The sequence below is a fragment of the Carassius auratus genome, unplaced genomic scaffold (assembly GCF_003368295.1).
Source record: "Carassius auratus strain Wakin unplaced genomic scaffold, ASM336829v1 scaf_tig00028543, whole genome shotgun sequence".
In the NCBI taxonomy this organism is placed as follows: Eukaryota; Metazoa; Chordata; class Actinopteri; order Cypriniformes; family Cyprinidae; genus Carassius; species Carassius auratus.
The window spans coordinates 4,808-27,847 of NW_020525700.1; the positions used below are offsets into that span (position 1 = coordinate 4,808).

At 37.0% G+C, this 23,040-nt stretch overlaps 1 protein-coding gene across 1 annotated transcript in view; it reads right to left on the reverse strand.

The window, feature by feature from the left end:
• Positions 1 to 1,645: 1,645 nt before the first annotated feature.
• The window catches only part of LOC113079563 (usherin-like), a 64,154-nt gene continuing 42,759 nt past the window's right edge, over positions 1,646 to 23,040 (reverse strand). Inside the window, exons 17-23 of the mRNA XM_026251801.1 lie at positions 22,251 to 22,449; positions 12,562 to 12,669; positions 12,171 to 12,354; positions 9,244 to 9,401; positions 6,539 to 6,697; positions 6,265 to 6,427; positions 1,646 to 2,090 (exon numbers count right to left, since the gene is read on the reverse strand). Coding sequence (XP_026107586.1) covers positions 1,682 to 2,090; positions 6,265 to 6,427; positions 6,539 to 6,697; positions 9,244 to 9,401; positions 12,171 to 12,354; positions 12,562 to 12,669; positions 22,251 to 22,449 — 1,380 coding nt within the window. The 3' untranslated portion in view covers positions 1,646 to 1,681. The remainder of the gene's footprint in view (positions 2,091 to 6,264; positions 6,428 to 6,538; positions 6,698 to 9,243; positions 9,402 to 12,170; positions 12,355 to 12,561; positions 12,670 to 22,250; positions 22,450 to 23,040) is intronic.

Here is a 23,040-nt window from a genome sequence, read left to right on the forward strand (position 1 = left end):
TTTTTGTCAGATTTATAAGTGCATGTACTAGCAGCAATGACAAGTATTTTTTCTCTGCATAATCCTTCATTCTCAGACATGAAAACAACTTTACTCCACCAGAGAACATTAACCTGTAGCCACTCAACAGTTGGCAACAGCTGAATCAATATGATGCCCCACTGCAGGCCAAATATTGACATGGCAGCGGACAGCTGATATAGCACAAAGTCAGTGTCCAAAAAAAGATTTTGCAGGATCGATGGATTATAAATGTAGCCGTGAGAAATAGAAATTGCACTAATTCCCACATGGCAGCTGTTATGCGATTGGGCAGTGTTTTCAGCAGATGACCATGGAAAAACACAGAGCAGTATGGGTGAATGAACCTTTATATTGTAAACTCCTTAATTTACATTACAAACAATTAGCCTGGTTCTATCTTCTAAAAATCAAAAAACTGAATATACTAGTGCGATTTCTCAAGCAGCTTCAATAAGTAACGAAACATAATATTTATTCCCAAAATGCATTCTTATAAAATTTACATTATACATTAAATACTTTATAAAAATAAATGTTTGAATCATAAGTTCTATAAAAATGAAAAAAAAAAAATTGCTAAATGATAAATTTGCATCAGCCATTAGATGGCAAGGGTCATAACTCAAGAGGGCTGAGGACACGTGGAAAATTAATTACAAGCTGATTAACTGCTATCTGACGTCACACTTCACCACTGAAGCTGACCTCTGGAGGTCAAGAAAACCTGAAAGGACTGCCAAGAGAATAGAAGTGGAACTGTAAATTACTCTGGGAGAAAAGAGGGGTGCTGATAAATGTCTATCCTGGACGACATTCATTAATTGCTATCAAAATAATTAATTTGTCTATTAAGCAGGCATCTATCTGGTGCTCTGTGGGAGAAGCTGAACCCCTCAGTGGGTTCTGGATTCTTTCCCCTATGGTGTTGTTGCTATCAGGGGGCAAGCTGGCTCTGTTCACACTTGTTTTAAACAGGAGCTCAAGCTGAAGCCTTTAATTTGGCCATGATGCAGTCGGGAGCATCTGCGAGGAAAGAAGCACATTATTTTTCCTCGGTGTCAAACATGAATCACTTGCATTTTGTCAAGCATCTGAAATGTTTATGAATTTACTGTTCAAAGGTTTAGTCTGTAATATCTTTTTTTTAATTATTTTAAGCTTACATTACACTTATCAAAACTGCATTTACATGATCAAAACTATACTATAACAGCAATATTGTAAAGCATTATTGCAATTTAAGATAAATGTAATCTATTTTAATATCTTTAAAAAAGTTTTTTTTGTCATCCTAGAATGACAAAGCAGTAATTTAAATAAAAAAAAAACTTTGAAACAATAGTCTATACAATTTATTCATTAAATATTGTATGTTAATATTTGTTCTGTGTAATATATTGTTTTGTGTTTCATTATTAATACACTTTACTGAAGAGTCTACAATAGGTAGATGTGACAAAATGACTACAGCTTTTAATGTGTTTAATATCTCTTTGTGTTCTTTGATGTTATTTCTGTTGTTTCTTTAATTCTGGTTTCTGTCTAATAATGGGGAAAAAGTGTTGCCTTTTTATTAATTTGATAGATCGGTGTAAAATCTTTTTTTGAGGGTGCTATTTCATGGAACATTACTCAATCGTCTTGCTTCTTTGCAGATTCATTTATAACTTCTCACAGAATGTATCAAATTGATGGGAGAAATGATTGTTACCAGAACTGTAAGAGCAGTAACAGTTGTGGAGTTGAACGTAGGATCATTGGGTAGTTTCTGGTACACCACTCTGTACTTGGAGATCACTCCGTTTGGGATGCTAGGCTGGGTCCAGGTCAGCAGAAGAGAGTAGGCACTGGCAGGACGGGCCGAGGGTGCGTCCATTCCCTGCGGTTCTGCCTCTAGTGTTCGGACGGAGGACCAGGAACTGGAGGCAGAGCCTTTAGAGTTGTCTGCGGTGACTTTGTATTCATATTCACTGAACGGTAGAAGGGAATCTGAGGCATCGATGAATTCTAGGGGACCTTCTGCCCAGATGAACACCAGCAGCTCCTCCTGAGTTCCAGTTGGCCTTCTGGAAGAGACAGAATTATGATAACATGAAAAAACTGAAATCCTTCATATAATGAAAGACAGGAAAAACATGACAAAAGACACAAAGTATCTTCTTTAAAGACCTTTCAAATGTGGTTGCAGTTAAAAATGAGGCCCCAAAACAAACTAACGGGGGGGGGGGGGGTCTTCAGAGGAAGGATGCAGAGATGAGGAAGAGCACACAGAGAAGCATGAGGAGCAGTGGAAGAATTCTGGGCTTTGCTCAAGCTTCGTTAATTCCTCCACATTAGAGGCCTGGCTTCCATGCTGCTGAAGAAAATGACATTCACTCCTCTAATGTGGCCCCTGCCGGCCCCACTCGCACCGTAACTGCCTAATCTCACCCACTGCATTAAAATAAAGCCAAACAGAGTCTGGCAGGGGAGAGGAACGTCTCACACCATGGTGCTAAACTACAGCACACAGCTGCAATCAGCTGTCTTTTCCACACACAAACAGACACTGCATCTGGAACACTTGTTGTCTTTTTTTCATCCACTTTTCTACCAGTGGTTAAAAAATTTAGGTAAAGTTATTTATCTTCTATATATATATATATATATATATATTAAGACTTCCCACTATGAATTTTTCAAATTAAATGGCAAATGTTTGCTGCTGTTCCTTTTAACAGACATCCACTTCATATCTAAAATGAGAATCAGGACTTCTTCACTTACACAATGCTTTAAAATAGTTAAAAATACAAACTTTCAGCCACTCTTTCATAACTCCAGGCACGTGCACAGGTGGGGCTCAACCTGTGCAGAGCACATGCCCCCTTTCCCCTTACACTCTGAAGTGAACCTTTTTTGTGGTGTTTTTTTTTCTTCATTTTTTATGCCTCTCAATACATCAATGCTATTAATCACCCTTTATGTCCGTCTGTTTTTAAAATATTTAGCTAATGAAACATCAAATACAGCTTGTGACTAAAATCTTGTTGGACCCGCTCAGACTGTCAGTAAAACCTCGTAACTCCACCCCCTCTGTCTTGATTGAATTAACTGAAGCTCCCGTGCCCGGCACAGCAGCTGAACGAAGTCTTGCAATGGTAAAGATCTTCTTGTTTGAATAAGTACAGTGTTTTATTTACATAATGAACACTATGTCTTTAAAGGCTCACATCTGAGGTATTTGAGGTCTGAGACAGGTGGGACTGGAGGGAGAGGGCTAGCATTTGCCATAGTCATAAAGACAGCAGCCTAGCAATTCATCTTTAATTAAATGAGATTTTGGCCTAACGTATTTTCCAACAGGAAAAACTGAGCACCCATACAGCTACAACAAGCTTTGTAACATGGTGATTAAAATGTGTTTTAATGACGAATTAAATGCTCATTGTTATTAATAGGAAATAAATCTAAAGCTTTTGAGACTATTATTTTATTATTTTAATTATATATATTATTTCATTTAATTTGTCATTAAGATGTGACCAATTAAAAAAAAAAAAAAAAGGTTTGTGCATGGCCCTGTATAATACTAGGAATCATTGGACAGAAATGTAGGGCAGCTGGTGCTACACACAGCCAGGAAGAGTTTTCCAACATTTTAAAATGAAATATCTATCCTATCTATCCTAAACTTTCCTCCATATGAGGTCAAAAATCCAGAGACATTTTAGTTGATTAGTTCCAATTCAATCTATTTGCATATCAATAAATCAAACTCTTTTATTAAAAAAAAAATCAACAAGAATTTGATTTATCATGATATGACCCATTTCAGAAGTCCAGCATCTTGAGGCTGTAACAATATAAGGAGTTATAACCTCATAAATGCTTTTATTGTCTCACCAGCATCTGCAGCAACTGAATGCATGCAATATGAACATAATGTATTCATAGGAACTGATTTACAATAATTCTGTACAGCAGCCAAGGACTATCCCAGGTGGGATTCTCCTGTGTAATATAAGTTAAACGCGTGGAGGACAAACATCCCTGAGGAGGGGACACTCACTTCACAATCTCAGATAACCTCCAGTGAGCTGAATACATACACAATAGCACATTAAACCGATTACATTTAGCGCAGTGCTGATCACCGGTATTAAGATGAGCAGATAAAATAATACACCAAGTCCTTTAAGCCACGAGTGAATTCTCTGCCCCCTGAATGTGATGTATTTGCCAGAGTTTATCCCGCTTCCAAATCAGGGCTAAGATGAAATCCAGTCATGCGTTTGTCAGAATGTACCGGCATCTGTGACTATGCTAATGGTATTTTCCTAAGATTTATGCAGGCTTAGACTGATCTGACCGTGCATATGAATGACACTGGTCAACAAGCCACATCGCCCTTGACTAAAATCTTACCCTGTTGCTAACACACACACAATCATACTCGCATAGAAGCTGTAAACACTGTTTTTGCTGCCATCCAAGAGTGAAAACATTGGGAAGACATCTCAATATATGGTCTAATCCGATCATTGTCTGGAATCCTTCAAGTCAAATCTGAATGGTTTAAATTGGCCTTCACAATGTGCAGCAATAAAGGTTCAAACACGGCTGGCTGTGTTGTTTGTGAACATAAGGGCAATGATGGCAGCGTAATGATAGAGTTAGCTACTCCCCGGCGCATCGCTCTCCATTCTCCTTGAAGAATTCTTCTGTAACAGCAGAGTAAAGCATTCTGATGTGATCGTGCCATGTCAGTCTTAGCTTTATTTCCTCTGTGCGGGGTGCAAGCATCATGACATTCTGTTTCATATTGCTTTCAAACTGTTCTGAATGTGCCTGGAATATTCAAAGTCAGCAGGGCAATGTCATCTTCCATTCAGAGCTGCCGATCAGCCTCTCTCTCTCCCTCTTGTTTGCGCTCAGATACCACAGTCACTGATATCCACATAAGCACTCCACACTCCATTCAGCATTTTCCTGCTGTCAGTTAGACAGGAAGTACAGAGGAAATGTTGAAAAGTGTAACCAGCAGTGATTGGCCTGTTCACCTCAAGGTCACAGCATAATTACTGTTTGTGTTCGACTACGTTTCTGGCTTTCCTTTCAAACATTCCCTGACATAGACTCACATGTACACACACATTTATCCCCATGCAAGCTCTGCTCTGACATTAGTCTGACAGCATCTCTGTATGGAAGTGCATTTGCAGAGATTGAGAGAGAAGTGCTAATAAATAGTTCTGGGTATCATGTCCATAGAGCCAAAATATGTCTTTAAATGTCCCTATGCTAATATAGGATACTTTGAATATTCTATTCTTATTCTGATGATTCTTGATTCTGGATTTGAGTCTGTTTTTCCCCCTTATTGACATTTCTGTAGCTCAAAAAGTACAGCACGGTACTAGTAGCGCCAAAATTATGGGATCAATTGCCAGAGTAGGGATGGGGACACTATACTGTCAACAATCACCGTCCTTCGGATGAGACGTTAAAGCGAGGTCCTGACTCTCTGTGGTCATTAAAAATCCCAGGATGTCTTTCGAAAAGAGTAGAGGTGTGACCTCGGCATCCTGGCTCAATTCGCCCATTGGCCTCTGACCATCATGGCCTCCAAACAATCCCATCATCTGCTGATCGGCTTCATCACTCTGTCTCCTCTCCATCAGTAAACTGGTGTGTGGTGAGCGTTCTGGCACACATGGCTGCCGTCGCATCATCCAGGTGGATGCTGCACACTGGTGGTGGTGGATGAGGAGATACCCCCTGACTATGTAAGCGCTTTGAGTGTCTAGAAAAGCGCTATATAAATGTAAGGAATTAATAATTATTATAACTGACGAAAATAACTCAAATTTTTACCCTTCTGGTCAAATATTGTGCTGCAAACATCATTAATAGTATTAAGTTGTTAATGCTGGCAAATGACCATAGTATAAGCTTTGTGTCGCCTGGTTCTTGGCCTCCAATGCATTATCCCATACTTAGATGTTGCAATTTTCAAAAATAGGGGGTGATACAGTAAGTAAATATTTAAGCTGTACAGTTTAAGTTTACAAAATAACCCTGTTCTAGGAAACAGACAACAATGGGTGCTGAGGCACAATTCTACAGCCTATCAGACAAATATCCTGATGACCAAGTGTGTAGAATGATGAAATCAGTCTTATGTTGTGCAGTGAGCATGGTATGGTATGAGATGCCAGGATGTTTTGTTGTTCGTATGTGAGAGTATGTGCTCTGTACCTGTATATGAAGTAGCTAGTGATGAGGCCATTTGGTTTGTTTGGTGGACTCCAGCGGACCTCGATAATGGCCGCACCGGCAGCTGTGAGAACTGGAGGGTCCTGAGCTAACGGAGCAGCTTCCGGGGTCCGAACAGACACCCCCTGTCCTACACCACAACCATCTGCACATACAAATATTTAAATTAAACCATTTGATGCATAGCTAAAATCACAACTAATACAACATATTTAAACAGAGAGGAAGGGCAAATTGTAAATATGTTTCTTGGTACCTGGCTGACAGGCCTGTACTTGAATGTTGTAAATGGTGTAGCAGTCCAATCCTTGCAGTAACAGGAAGTGCTCTGGTCCAGCAGGGCGGATGAGGGGCCGCTCAGTGCCCGCATTGAGCAGGACATTATATTCCAAAGGGGCACTTGAATTATATACACCTTAAAGGAAAACAGAAATTTAAAGTATAGTTTCTTGTTTTTACCAACTGATATCCAATCTCATCTCATTATAAGCAGAAACATGATAGTTGAAATGTGACACAAGGGTTGCCAGGTTTTCACAGCAAAACCCGCCAAGTTGCTACTCAAAACTAGCCCAAAACGAGCCCAATCACTTTTCAGGGAGGATAAAAAAAAAAAAAAAAAAAAAAAAAAAAAAAATATATATATATATATATATATATATATATATATATATATATATATATATATATATATATATATATATATATTTTTTTTTTGCTGGGGTTCCCCAGGTAAAAATGTCATTGCAGGGTTAATATCATGTTATTGGGGTCGCTTCAACTCACGGACATAAAACATCCTGTGGCAACAGTGTAAAAGTAGCCAAATTCCGCTGGAAAACCGCAGACTTCGCAACACAAATGCAACCATTTACTAAACCAATAACTAAACTGACATGCTAACCGAAAAGATTAGTGCCAATCCACCAAGAAAACAACACACACTCAGCTCACCCAGTCCACAATCACAATATACGAAGAGCCGTATGTACTCATAATACAGTGCAAGTACTGACATACAGCGGATCTGACACTTTAGGAAGCTTCGCCCTTGATTCAACATCCTACTGGGCAAGCAAGCACTTCCCCCGTTCCGTGTATCCCACCACTGTCCAAAACACACAGACACGCACACAGTCTTCAGTAATGCATTTGAACTAAAGAATGTAGAGTCCCGGCATCCACGCTTTGTTAATATTCCCATCACTAGCGTCTTTCATAATTTACGGCAACTGGAGGCTGATAGGTTATTCAACATTTATGAGACCCAAGATGTATTCAGAATGGGCTGATTATCTTTACAAATGAAAAAGTTAAATTATTCAACTTCCTTCATTGCGTCTCCCTGAGCAGATGTAGTCTTTTGCCTTAGACGCAAAAACCCGCTGGAATTAGACGGCGCTTTGATCAAAGCTTCCTGCCTGAGAAGTTCAATCGCACAGGTCCCTAAGTTCTATTATTTACAACTAATCACTGACTTTGGAGTTTTTGCACTTTCAACATGAATGAGACTCTAATAAGAAATAATGGCACAAAGGAAAAGAAAAGGAACATGCTATCAGATCTGATCCATCAAGCACAGGTGCAGCTTTAAACCGTGCCCGTTTCTGCATTCGGACTTAACCAAGCGTGAGATATTGTAGTTTGAAGCCATAGATTTTTTGCTCGCCTCTCTCGGAATGTAAAGTCAATAAAAGATCTGGTGTATGTAAATATTTTCTTTGGGTATCAGGGCTGTTTAAGAGCTCTTATGGTGTAATTGAGGTTGTTTAGGGGGATCCTCTCAAAGGAGAAAGGCATAATGGGGCAATAATAGCAAAAGATGGACCATCTGAGGCAGACAATCAGGACCGCTTGAATGTAGTCTGTGAAATCACTCTTGAGTGTGTGAATATTAACGCACACGCTTTAACATTCACTCACCCACCCACTCATACCTTCTTGAGGGAAAACAAATAAAGAGCATGCAAATTCACTTTGGACACATGACCAGGTGAACACATACACAGCTCTGACATGCAAAGGGTAGATGCTGCACATATGTGCTCTCTTGCATATACGTGCAGCGGGTGGGCTGGATAGATGCTGCAAGCACGTATAAGAGCAGTCTGGGGTGCTTGAGTCTTTGAACTACCTCATCTAATACCACAGGGTGAAAGAGAAGGAGAGAGAGAATTTGCATTTGCTCTCCATGTGGGAGGATGTTCAGTCCACATGCACATCGGCATGTGCAGAAGTTCCTGAAATATTATTAATCTTCATTGCTCAAAATTTAAAGGAATATTAGCTGTGGGTATAGCACTGTTATATAAATATTTTACAAAATAACCAAGGCATTTCAACAATATCTTATCATGATACTTCCTCATCCAACTTCCACTGATTTCTTTACACACTTGGGGTTCATTCTTTCCACATACTGTAAGTGTACATACTCTTTCCTCTATGCTCTATTCGTGGTTACTAATCCATTCAGTTAATCCACAACCAAGAAGGCTGGAATGTCACTAAATATATATACAGTTAACAAGTAAAGAAACCTATGTGTGCTGTCGTTTGAGTGGGTGCACCAACATGCATGTGATCAGCATTGGTACACCACATCCAATACCTCAAATTCACCTAAACTCCACAGCAACAGTGGAATGAATGGGACAGGATTGGACAGTGATGGGAGAACACACGCAGGTGAAGGGCAAGCGCATCTCAAACAACTCTCCCCTAAATCACACTAGGTAGTAAAAGCTGTCACTTAGGTTTGAATGTTAATTGATTGGTGGGACCCATCTACGTCCGTCCCGCCCTGATGCATGTACACTACGATCATGTTAAATTACACACACCGCCACTCGTAAATCCCTGCCTGTGTGCCTTCACTCTCGCAGCCCGAGCAGGGATAAATCAGCCTTGCATGAGTGCGAAATAGAGAGGCTACATAGCGCATTAGCTTGTAAACATTACCTGGGGGTGACCAGGCAACAAAGATGGAGCGAGGGCCACGGAGGCTGACATTATACGGAGGAGGAATCCTTTCCGGGGAGGAGATGGGGGTCTGAATGACGTATCTGTCACTGAGAGTGCTCCCGCCGCTGGTGTTGGCCTCCAGCTCGTACACATATCTGTGAAGCCAAGAAGGATAGGAGAAAATAAGTCAACTGCAAAACTAAATTATGCTTTTAGCTTAAAAGTCTCCTGTCACAGAAGTTAAATTTGCCTCTGTTTCAAGGATTCTCCATTTCAGGTGGGAGACAATGCTACGGTTAAGTATTCATTGTGTGTGAGAGAGGCGGGTGCATTGACTCTGCCATTAAGCCATGTCTTTCACAGAGGATGTGCGTCTTTCATTGGAGTCCTCAGAATTGATGCATGAATGCCGGTGTAACAAACCAAATTTTATTTCAAATCATGAATGCAAGCTAAAAATAATCGCACAGCTAGTCCAGAATGATGCGCTGAAAAAAACAAAAAGCTGCTTGATTGTGTGAGTGGTGTTTTATACATCACTACACTATTTAACACTCTGTTCTGCATGCAAAATTTTGCCAAAATTTTACGGATGTTAATAAAAAATAGTTAGCAACTGTAAAGACTGTAAAATAAACTGCCAGTTTTTCAAACAAAATGAATTTAAAAGACAACTTTTCAAAGAAGGTTTCACTAAAACGACTAAAATATAAACACACAAACCTATCTAAAACTAGTCAGCTACAGACCATCATGAAATGTACAGTTTTGTTTTTCATGTAAATAGAGAAAAGAAAAGGCTCAGATGACTGAGCCATAGAATTCTGCTTTTACATTATACTTGATTCATTGGAAAAGTCCCCGCTGGATCAATATGGTGTGATACTATTTAACAGATGACATTGTTAATGCAATGCTGATCAGCCCCTCCACTGTGATCTATGACAGGCCTGACAGATGCTCTGAAGAGACATGCATATGTATAGAAAAGTGTGTGTGTGTGTATGCGCATGTATTAACGCCTGATGTGGGTTATAAAAACACTCTGCGGAAGGCTCTTTTAAGACATACATGACTTCCCAAGACAGATTTGCCTTTTAAACAGAGATGGGTGTCAGTGCAAAGGTGTGCATTAGCAATGTATGTGGGTCACGTTGAACATTAAAGGCTTTTAATTTGCCATAAACTCCATAGCCAGCCATCAATACCTCCACATGAACTATTGTTCCAGCACTATCCATTTAAAAAAAAGTCACATCAGTTATTATATACCGTGCTCATCATGTGTAATAAAAGCATTAGCTAAATGAATCAGAGGACACACACATGAAGCGTCTCACCAGTGAACAGCTGTGCATGTTGTGTATGTTGCATATTTTAAGTCAAATAAACATGATGAGGCGAATTTAAAGGAGGTGGCGAGCAGCTAACCTGTTTCCCCTGAGGGAGAAAGGTTAATATTTCACTTGTCAGAGAGACTTTCTACGATGGCGAGGTAAGTGACAGCTAATCAACAATGTCATAAATAATCGATGAGCAGGAGTGTTGGCAGACCACCCCTAGCCCCCCGCTTAACTGTTTCCCACATCAGCCTATAGCCTCTCCGGATAATGAACCGCTCGTCTGGCTCTGTAACACTCCTTACTGGGCTAAATTGGAAGAAGAAAGGGAAAGGGAAGAGCATGGGAAAAGGGAATGCCTTTTGGCAGGTCCTCTGGAATTATGGCAAATTAAACGTCATGGCTATCCTCGACTCCATTTGGGGCTACAGTATAAACAAAAGCAGCAGAGGTACAGTGAGAGTGGGGTCAGGTGAATGAATGACCTGTCCAAACTGTCCAGTCAGAAGACACATGGTATTGAGTTTAAATCAGTGTAGAATATATAGATTTACACGTTGAAAAAGGTTTATATATTCTCTCTCTCTCTCTCTCTCTCTCTCTCTCTATATATATATATATATATATATGTGTGTGTGTGTGTGTGTGTGTGTGTGACAGAATGCAGTGAACAATCTACGAATCACTGATGGTAAAATAATGAAACAAACAGATTTATCCTGCCTTAAGCTGCTTATGAGACTCAACCATTGCAAATATTTACACAACATATTGCACAAACTAACCAATTATTTTGCACACACAGGGTCCCTGTGTGCAGTTTTTGATTACACACCAACCAATAGATTACACAGATGCTAAGCTCGAATATATTCGTGAATAACGAGGCAGTAACAAAACAGCCAAATTTCTACAACATCAAGATTTTTAAAATCATAATTAAGTTGAACATTGAGCAGATTTTTTCTTTCTTATTCAACACATACATTTTTGTTTAAAACTACAATTTAAATTTACAGATAAAATGTGTCTACAAAACTGATTACAAATACAAAATTTGATATTTAAATATTATAACTAATAAATAGATTTTAATTATTTAAATACTACTATTTATATGATTTAATTACAATGTCCTACTTTAATTATATTAAAAAAAAATGTAATCAAATAATAATAAATTATTATATAACTGTGTTGTAATAACTATAAAGGGCTCCAAACAAAAACAAAAATAATAGAATAAGAAGCCATTGGCTTCTATAAGGAAAAAAAAAACGTTGGCGAAAAATTATTTTAGTAGGTGCCACACAATAAACGTGTTTTATTTATTTTATTATTATTATTATTATTTTAAATTTTAACATTTTAATCATACTGTCTTGTGTTTATGTCTCATCTTTTCTTGTAGGGCTGTGCAAAAAATCAAATGCTATTTTCATGCACATCTCATCAGTAAATACGCTCTTGTAAACTGAAGAGCTCTGTTGTTGTAGTGTCCCAGGATTCTTCAAGTCACATAGGATTAAATGTCATCGATAATCAAGTGCTAATGGCTTGTTAAAGATCGCTGATAGATAGAACCTTGTGTTGGGCTGAAGGCCAGTGTCTATGTAGCTCATGTTTCCTGTGTCCCCGGTGAAGACGACCACTCCGTCACGCAGCAGCCGATATCGAGAGAGCATGCCATTGGGTTTGAGAGGTTGGCTCCAGTGAAGCTCCACTGCTGAGGAGTTCACCTGGATATGCCTGGGCACTGTCCACACGTCTAGAGAGAGAGAGAGAGAGGATGAGAGAGGACAGGAATGGGCAGGTGTTGATAAAACGCCAGAATTATTTTTCATTATATATATATATAAAACAATGCATTGAGAAATCAAAATAACTAAGGTTCTGAAATGTTTTTTACTGTGAGATGACATGAAATGAGTGAGTGTGAATGTGAGTGTGAGTGTGTATGTGCCTGTGCATTAACCTGCTGGTGCATCTTCCAGTGTGCGGCCCATAGATGGCTGACTTGCTCCGCAGCCGGCTGCAGTGCATGCAACAACAAAGAAGCTGTAGTTGGTGTGAGGCTCCAGACCTGCAAAAAGTCATACAGGCAATAAACAGTATTGCCTTTAAACTCCACACAGAACAAATACATCCTCAATTACTGTATATATCCATAGGTGCTAATTCATTTATTATTAAACATACAACAATATAATTTATTATTATTAATATATTATTTTTATTATTTCCTTTATTTAACCAGGAAAAGATATTTCAATCTTAGACCTGGTCAAAACGTTACATACTATTAAATATGAATATAATGATATATATGTAATACTTATATTTTCACACATATAATTTCTTTATAAATATAAAAAAACTAACAATACTAATTTAGCTGATTTAAATGTATAACACCTCTTATTAAATGTACTTCACAAGACAAGAATATTCATTCCATAATATTCTTGGACTGTTTAATGTAATATTTTAACCAGTGGAGTAATGAACTGCTAAATGTATAAATAACATATAAATGTATAAAGCTTTTTGTTTAATTAAAAGCAGTGTATACATGCTATTGTAATTATAATTTGACAAAAAATATAAATAATTTCTAATTAAAATGAGAAATATTAGGCTTATTATAACTGAATGAATGAATAATTAATACAAAACGTTTGAGTAATTTGGTGTCTAACACAGCACCTGTGACAAATATGCAGCTTCAGCAGTCAGAACTCTAGATCTGGTTCTAATCCTAAAGCACTTTAAATCTCACTCTAATCCTGAACTCTGTGCACCCCGTAAAGCCGTGCCTGTGTCCATATAGCACTGCCTCCACATCTGGAGGAACGCACGCTCCTGCTTAGCATGCATGACAGCCTCTCTCATTTAACCCAAACACAGATCAATGTTAAGAACGTTGAGCTGTGTTTGGGTTAAGCAAAGAATTCTGTTGAGCATGCTAAACACAGGGGACAACTGCTGAATACTGCCTTTAAAGCTTCACTTTACACATCGCCATGCAAAACATGTCCAGGTGTGTATTCTAGAAGAGCTAGGTTATTAAAGTGTTAGGGGTAAGTTATTAAAACATTAGGTGTTCAGAGGGGTTGAAGGCATTTGCAATGCGTAAATCCAACCTAATTAAGAGATCAATCTACTTGGGAAAATAATAGGAAGATTTAGTTATTCAGAAAAGTCTTTTGAATGATTAGTCAGAATTAATCTTAGGAAGGTTAGCTTTAGAAATAATATTAGTAAATGCATTAATATTCCAATTTATTATTACTTTTACTACTACTACTACTACTACTACTATTATAGGTAGGAAAGGTCACACTAAATTTTATTTAATTTTATATTTTACATGATACTACTATTTTTATGGACTCAAATCTGCATTTAAAGGAATCATATGTTGTCTAATCACAAGCAGGAATTCATAATTATTAATATGCATGCATATTATTCAAATGAAATAATAAACAATAATAATAATAATAAAATAAATATAAAAATCCTTTAACAACGTCACTCTCAGTAAGATTTTGAATTCTCATGCAAACTGAAGGGGGCACTCTTAGCCTATTAAAGACATATGCACCTTTAATCAAAATGGCAAATAAATAAATATATAAATAAACAGCAGTTAAAAAATATAAATTTGTATTTAGCTCTAACCCATCTAAGCACACAGCGGCCCATTTGGGTGATTCTCACGAAATCGTAGTTTCAAAGATTTCATATATGACATTTAAAAAAATGTTTGTATCAACAAATTTTCTTTTTAAGCATTAAGAGCCGGGTCTGAAGTGTCAGTGACCATAAATTTAAAAAAGTTTTACTGACAATTTAACAACTTTTTGAACATATTTTCCAAAACATGTCCTTAAAAATCTCATTACCGTAACACTCTGAAAAGTCCAGTGATGTGGGGAAAAATAATACATTTTTAAAAATTGTTTTATAACAGTCATGCACAGTTACTTGAAACTCTGGAATAAAATATAGTTTTATAATAACATTTTTATGTGATTTTGAATTATTTCTCTCATTACCGCAACACCTTCTGCATTTTGCAGCCAATTTTTTATTTTTTTTCCAGTAAAAACTGAAATATTTTCAAAATGATGTTGCAAACCTGAAAGAACACAATGTATAGATTCTGCACATACATTTAAAAGCAGACTACTATTTTTCAATTTCTTAAATAAATCTTAAAAGAACACATGTTGCGGTAATGATACATAGGTTACGAAAATGAGGTTCATGATTTCGGTAATGATAATAGGCATATTAAGTATGTGGTATAGTCAAACAAATAATATTCAATGTAGAAAATAATAATATTAATTGTCTACATTAATATTAATACAATAATATTGTATATATACAATAATATAATACAATAATTTTCTACAATAATATCGGCATAAATTATTTTGCAGTGCTTCATAACTAGATAACATAGGGTATAAACACCAGGGGTCATTTTCTCAAAGTATTTTAAGTGAAACTAAATGTTGCTCCTAACTCCACATCTTTAGGACTCTTCGACTCTTCTTCAAGTACTTCATAAAGTGTTTTTATGTAAAAATCAGCTTTTAAATCTGTGAAAAGTTAGTGGTAGTCAAGAGGACACCTAAATCACAAAGACCATTCCTAAACAATCCTAAAATGGCTGTTTCCACAGCAATCCAGTTTGGATTTCTTTTACCTTTGTACTAAATCTTACTGTCATATCAGCCATAATAATTCTAGTCTGTTAATTAAAAGGCTGCTTATACATATAACAATTATTTATAAGATGCAGACATGTAGAAGCTGACAATTAGCTGAACATATGCTTGTTTAATTAGTGACACTCTAGTTCAAACTTTATTTGAATATTGCAACATTTTTATTTTGAAATCTTTATTTGATTATGGCAAAATGATATCTCATTCTACAATATTTCTATTATAAAATAACTGACAGAGACCCATCCCCTATCAGCCAATCACTGTGGGTGTAGTTAGTAATCATGCTGACATCATCCATACCAAAAAGGTCGTCCTCACTCTTTTTCTTAGCTTAAGATTTCTCCCCATTCCTTAGTAAAATTCTGTCACAGCTGCTTTATGAATTAGTTTTAAGAGAAGCTGTTTAAAGGGGACCCTGTGGTTTTCCACAAAAATAAATACTTAATAGTGTAATGTTAGAAAACAAACAAGACTAATATTAGTTTTGTAATTTTAGTTTTATTATAAAAAAATTATTCACAATACATTATTACAAAATAATGTTTCTTATTTCATTTTATATTTTATGTAATAATCATATAATTATGTAATAACTATTTATTAATAGTCATTGACAGTGGGAATGTAGTATTTGATAACTCAAGTGGATTTTTTTCTTTCTACTGAAAGAGTTGGTTCTGGTAAAGAGTATACCCAAGTGTGAACCTAAAGTTTTTCCAAAATCGCTCATTCCTAAAAAGATGATTCACAATATATTTTTATTTTTTCCTTAAAGATGTTCTCATTCAATTTAACCCTAACCATTCTATAATAATTGTTTTTGAATTAGAATTTCAAGCTGCTGCATTTTTTCATATTTAAATACACTGCCATTCAAAAGTTTAGCATCAAGTTTTTTTAAAGCCTCTTCTGCTCATCAAGGCTGCATTTATTTGATCAGAACTACAGTAAAAACAGTAATATTATGATAAAGTGATTGTTATCTTTTTAATATACTTTAAACCAGAATTTTATTTCTGTGGTAACAAAGCTGAATTTTCAGCATCATTACTCCAGGTTTCAGTGTCAAATGATCCTTTAGAAATTATTCTAATATGACATACAGCCAAGTATGGTGACCCATACTCAGAATTTGTGCTCTGCATTTAACCCATCCAAAGTGCACACACACAGCAGTGAACACACACACACACACACAAAGTTCTGTTAATGATAGATGCACCAACATTTGTGTAGGCTTCCCAACAATTTTTGATAACTACTCCTGCTGTCACCTCTAACCCATAATGTCTCTCTCCTTCCTGGGATTTGGTGGGTTGGTTTAAACGTTTTCTCTGAAATTGGTCACCCTAGCCTTTGCATAAGCTTTTTTGTTTTGTTATTAAATAATATTTAATTTAATAACTCATTATATACATTTAACAATAGTCTGTATGATTAAATTCTCATTACCGAAAAAGAGGTTCTCTCTACCGCAACTTGTCTCAAATTGTTGCGGTGAGTGAAAATGGTGTTGCGGAGGATGAGGTGTCTTAGCATGTTTTGCTAACAACAGAGAAGCCATGATGATTTACCTAATTTTTACTCGGTGTATATAATCAGTCATTAATGAAGTATATTTTCATAGAAAATTTGTAATCTAATATTTTTCTAAATGTGGAAAACTACCCGTTTCGGTGATGATAATCAATTTGTCGTGTACATGTTCTGACAAGAGAATTTTACACTTTTAACTGGAACAATATGAAGATATCTGCCTATCTTGTTGGTATTTCGAAGGTTCTGCCTCATGTGTTGCTTAATTTAAAATCAAGATTTATATTTTGAAAAAATTTTGTGCGTAAATGACCCTCAAAAAATATTGCGGAGGATGAGAACATTAGTCATGGACACTTTATATTTCCACTATTGTATCATTATTATTATACATGAATATTCAGTCTGTCATTTTTCTGTCATGTGAAAAATTATAGAAGAATATCCATTTACTTTTTTCAGAATATTTTAATTGTAATTTGTTTAAATTACAACATAACATAAGTTAAGATACAGCTGGACGCATTGCGGTAATGAGAATTTCAGCAGAAAATGCAATAAAATGCAAAAATAATTAATTCCTATGTTGAAATTACTCTTTGTGCAAGGTAGAGAACAGTATTGTCTTTATTATGGTGTTTTTATATATTACTAAATTGCATGTTTAATATCTAAAATCACTAGTGACATGGCGTTTCAACTGTTTCGTGAGAATGACCCATTTGTAGAACATGGCTAACACAAAGTGAAACAATGTCGTAACTGTCATCCAAATTGCTCTGTACAGCAACGCGAGGAAGTGTAATAAATGATATAAATAAATGATATAAAAAGGTATTTTATCGACAAGCTGCCATTTACTGTTTGCATGGAGGATATGAGAAGATGATAGGTGCAATCCATGAACGTGGCGACCTGATGAGAAAAGGCCTGCAATGCTTACTCACTTTACCTGCCACATTGATAAAACCTCTGAATAATTAAGTGCCCACTTCCTGTCTACAATTACTTAATGTTTTTTTTTTTCTGTCTGGAGGGGATTATGAAGCGATCTGTGGGCTCCACGTGTCGGCCAAGCTAGGAGACTGCCCCGGATGCCTTTTATAGGATCAGTTTCCTCTCGCTCACACATAATTTAGGAGGCAGAGGTTCTTCTCTTCTATCAGGACTCGGGCAGACCTCTCTGAACCCTGAAAAAGTGGCTGCGCACAGGAGAGAGATAAGCCAGGTAGAGGGAACTCGGGATGATGTTTGCTTGTTAAAAACCAACCAGTGACTTCATACATTTACATAAGATTGTTGCTTATTAAATCTCTCTGCTTTTAACTGTGTAAATTACGTTATAATGCTTAGAATACTTTTCTAGCATTACACTTTATTAAGATTCACTGAAGATTTGCACTCTAGTGGGAAATATAAATATAAATGCTAGTACGACTGTATATTAATAAATTATTAATTATTTTGCAAATGTCCAATTGATCGCATGGCTTGCAACAGAATTTATATAATTGAGAGCAATCATTCACATCAGTTAATGAAAAGCTATACATATTTTAGATACTCTGGAGATTTGAGTTAATTTAACAGAAGCTAATATGCAATGACTACACAATATTATAGAGTTTCACAGGCATGTATAATTTAGATTATTTTTAATAAATGTTTTATGCAAATACTTAAAGCATGTCACACTGCAATTTCGTTCATATTTATAAAAATAAATAAATCAGATATTTCTTGCTCTATTTAAGGCATTTCAGGTGTAATATACAATCTTAATTATACCATCTAAGTAATCCAAATTATATTAAATCCATGAGGTTAGGACAACCCTAACACTTTTTGTTTCATTTCGTTTTCCTTATTAAAAACATAATCAACAACAACATTCAAAAGGTATATATATATATATATATATATGTATATCTTTTTACTAATGCTTTAATTATTGATGTCTTTAACTTATTCGTTCTCCATTCATAACAATAATAAAGGGGACAGGAACTGTCTTTGTCACTAGGAGTGCTGTCATATGAAAGGACCGGCTCTCACAGTGTGTGTGAACGTGTGCACAGGTCCTGTAGCTACAAAAGGGCAGCAAAGAAATGTTTAAACGTGATCATTTTCAATTCCTTGCCTCACACATCTTCAGTCAATTTCAGTCTTTGATAGCATGGCCAGATGTGAACTCACACATATAACAATCGCAATGCAACTTGCTTTGAAATCAAAGTTTTAGTATTAGTTGTTTCAAAGGTACCACATAGAAAAAAGCTAAATCTCTAATCCAGTGAGTCTAATGTGGTGTTTAATGTGGCGGCTTTGTTGCCACAGCGAAAACAAGCAGGAATCTTGTGCTTTGGTGTGTGTGTTTGTGTGTTTAATCATGTCAAGTGAGGGAGGGTAAGAAGTTTGGAGGTTTTAAGGAGCACAGAGGTGTTTCCCAGCAGCAGTCTGTGCTGAAACACAGACGCCCCGGCCGGTCGAGTTAGCACGCACCACAAAACACTGGTAGGATTTGCCAGCTCCGCGCAGAGGGACATGAAAGTCTCAATGCGGCTTCAGAGCCTTTTCAAAAAGGAAACCCCGAGCAAAGGCATTTGCATCCCCTGCCAGCGACTCACATCCCAGCCAGCAGGTCTGCCTACTCCTGCCATCACCCCCAGCCAAGTCTTAAACACGCCACACTGCCAGCCAGCCAAATCTGCCATCGGATCCCCTCCCTCCCCGCTCACCCCAGGATCCAGGACTGGATGATTCATTTGGTGCGCTCCTTCACTGCCAACTTCAGGGCCTTCAGAGGAACAGAGAGAATTACGAAGCCCCTTACCACCGCTGCTTGCTGCAATATCTTTGGTCGACAGCGAGTTGAAGAGGAGCTCCAGCCATCTGAAGGTCCCTGATGGTTTCAAGCTTATTTACAAAGATGTGGTGCTTCCCAGCAGGCCTTCTAGAGTGCACAGGCAGACAGCTAGTGGCTGAGCACAGCTTAAGGCAGGGAGGTCTGTGCTTGTGCTCGGAGAGGAAAAGTAAGAACTACAGGGCAGGAGATTCCTTGCTGTTTAAACATCACTTGCTTTCAGTAAGACTCCGCCTAAGAGATGTTTACACAGACTACATAGAATGGTCTCAAAAACAAAACACATACAATATATTGACTTAAATGAGCCTCATTTTCTCCGGGATGAAGCGAGGATGTCATTCTCTCTGGCGTTATCGGATGTTCCCAGAGTCAGCTACTCTACGTCTCAGAGAAGCGGCTCCCTGCATCCGATTCATTCAGATTAATCCTGACTGGAAAGAGATCAGATGCTCTTCAAAATGATCTGGCGACTCAGGTTTGATTATCATATCAGTGATAGTCTCGACAGGCTGGAGAGAGAAACATTCTCTTTTTTTCTCTCTGCATGAAATATGCATTTCATATGGTCTGTAGAGACAGACACTTATGCCACAAATGTGTTATTTGAACAAAAGTGGTTCAAAAAGATTTAAAAAAAAATCTATAAATTAAAACAGAAATATATAATAATTATTATTATTACCACTGCTATTATTTTTGCTGACAACTGATTATCTACCGATTATAATAAATTATAATATTAACAGCAGTTGCGCATATTAATATTTGCTAAAAAAGCCTCAAAACATTACATCATTATAGCAGAAATTATAAAAAAATGCCTGTGTATGTGAATTATTCTAATCATCATCATTATTATCATTAAGAAATAATAATAATAATGCCTCCAAATGATTACCTGAATTTTACCTGAATTGAATTTCATTATATATTAATTATAATAAACTATAATAAACTGCATTAATGCATGCATTGATATTTGATGAGAAAATTCTCTAAAACCTCTAAAGATTACATTATTGTTGTATAATTAGTGGCTATGTTAAGATGTGTACAAAAATGTAAAACAAAAACAAAAAAGGATTATTATATTAATATTATGATAATAATAAAATAAATAATACAAACTTTTAGTACAAAAACAGATAAAACAGATAATGCTCAAAGAAAATGTAAATCTTCCTTGGAACGATATTTGTGAGCACTTAATCTAAATCCCTCTCTCTGTGTGTGCTGTCCATTGCCATGTGCTGGGCTGTGCAGAGTCGGGCGGCACTGAAAGGGGGAATGCGCCATGCGTGTACCCTTGCGGTGGAGATGGATGGCTCAGGGCCAGGGACACTGCTCCTATCCCAGGCAGATAAAAGAAGCCCCACAAATCAGCGGAGGCCTCAGGAATGATGGGCAGGCCGGCTGCTCATTGCGGGAATCAGGTGTAAATTCAGTCATTAGATTGCTTCCAGAAACAGCATGCATAAATAAAGGCAGGGCATGTGGAGGAGACACGGCGGATCCTCACTACTGTCACTGCTGCTGCCATCAGGGCCAGCATGGGGCGGCATGTAGGGGGCAGCTGCTCTCCGCTGCTAAACTGATTCATCACTTGCTCTCTGACACTCCTCTTTATTTCTCTCTGTTGCATTCAGTACTTTCGTTACCTCATTATGTTAAAGTTCAACATAACACTGATTGTTGCTGCTTAATAGTCTATAAGTAAAAGATACAAGCTTTTCTTCGATGTTAATCGGTTTTACAGTTCAAAATATACTCTGCCATTACTTAACACAATATATAGAGAAATTCATTATTTATAATTCACCACATGAAATTTTTACATTATTTATATTATGGTCCTAAAACAATTGATAGAAATACACACACACACACACACACACACACACACACACACACACACACACACACACACACACACACACACACACACACACACACATATTTATATATATACAGATCATAAAAATAATCAATTAAATGTAACTATTGTTTATATATAAAACAAACAAAATAATATTATATATTATTACACTACAAATTTTTAAGTTTTTGAGTAATGCCTCTTATGCTCACAAAAGCTGTATTTATTTGATCAGAAGTACAGTAAAAACTGAAAAACTTTACAGTTAAAAATCTATATATATATTCTTTTTTAATATATTTTAAAATGAAATGTATTATTGTGATGTTAAAACTGAATATTCAGCATTCATTACTCCAGGCTTCAGTGTCACACGATCCTTCAGAAATCCTTCTAATATTTGGTGCTCAAGGACCATTTCTTATTATTATGAGTGTTAAAAACAGTTGCTTACAGTTACAGTTACATTTTTGTGATTTTTTTTTTTTAATTCTTTGATAAATAGAAAGTTCAAGAGAACAGCATTGTAATTTAAAAGCATAAGTCACATTAGACCTTTTTTCTTGCTTAATCTTTTTTCTTAAAAAAAACAAGACAAACATACTGACCTCAAACTTAAAAAAGAAGTGTATTTGTAATACCTGTGACATTAAAAGCCATCTCCCCTTCTGTATGTGTGTGGATGACTCCAACAGTGCTCTGATTGATGCGGTACTCCCGGATGATACCGTTCGGTTTGGCTGGAACTACCCAGCTGATCCTTAGGGCCCTGGGCCCCAGCGTGCTCACCACCGGAGCAGCGATTCCCTCTGGCTCCCCCTGGACAGTCACTGCCACAACCTGCACACACACCAAAAAGAATTACAGAGCAATTTGCCCTAATGGATGCTTGGATATCCTGCTCTAATAGAATGTCACTAGTGGTTTCAACTCTTGTCTTTAGGAGTGGCAGACTATTAGGAAAGGGCTGCGAGAAGTGGTTAAGGTGTTGTTTTTTTCGGCTACGTATAGGCTGGCCCGGCACTGTTCTGATGTGCTTGTGAGCCTGCAGAGTGTCTAGAAAGATTAAATCAAGTTCCTCATTCCCACCGACAGAGCTGGCTGAGCAGGGTTCAGCTGAGTGGCAACAGGGTGCTCCATGGTAATTGCTCCCTTGTATTGGGTTGGACAATAATTGCAGCTGTTTGGGCAATGCTTGCAGGTGTACGAGTTAATCCTGCTCCACTTAAAAAACGAATGTGCAAGGGAGAAAAAGAAAGAAGTACTGGATCATTGGTGGCCAATTGGTCTGCCGGGCAAGACCCCGAAGGTGTGTGGAAAGAAAAATGGACCTAACGTCGCTCTGGCAGGTTCTTTTTTACTTTGCCTCTAGCAGATCTGTGTGGTTATTGATAATCAGATCCTAAATTAGACATAAAAATAGAAGATAGA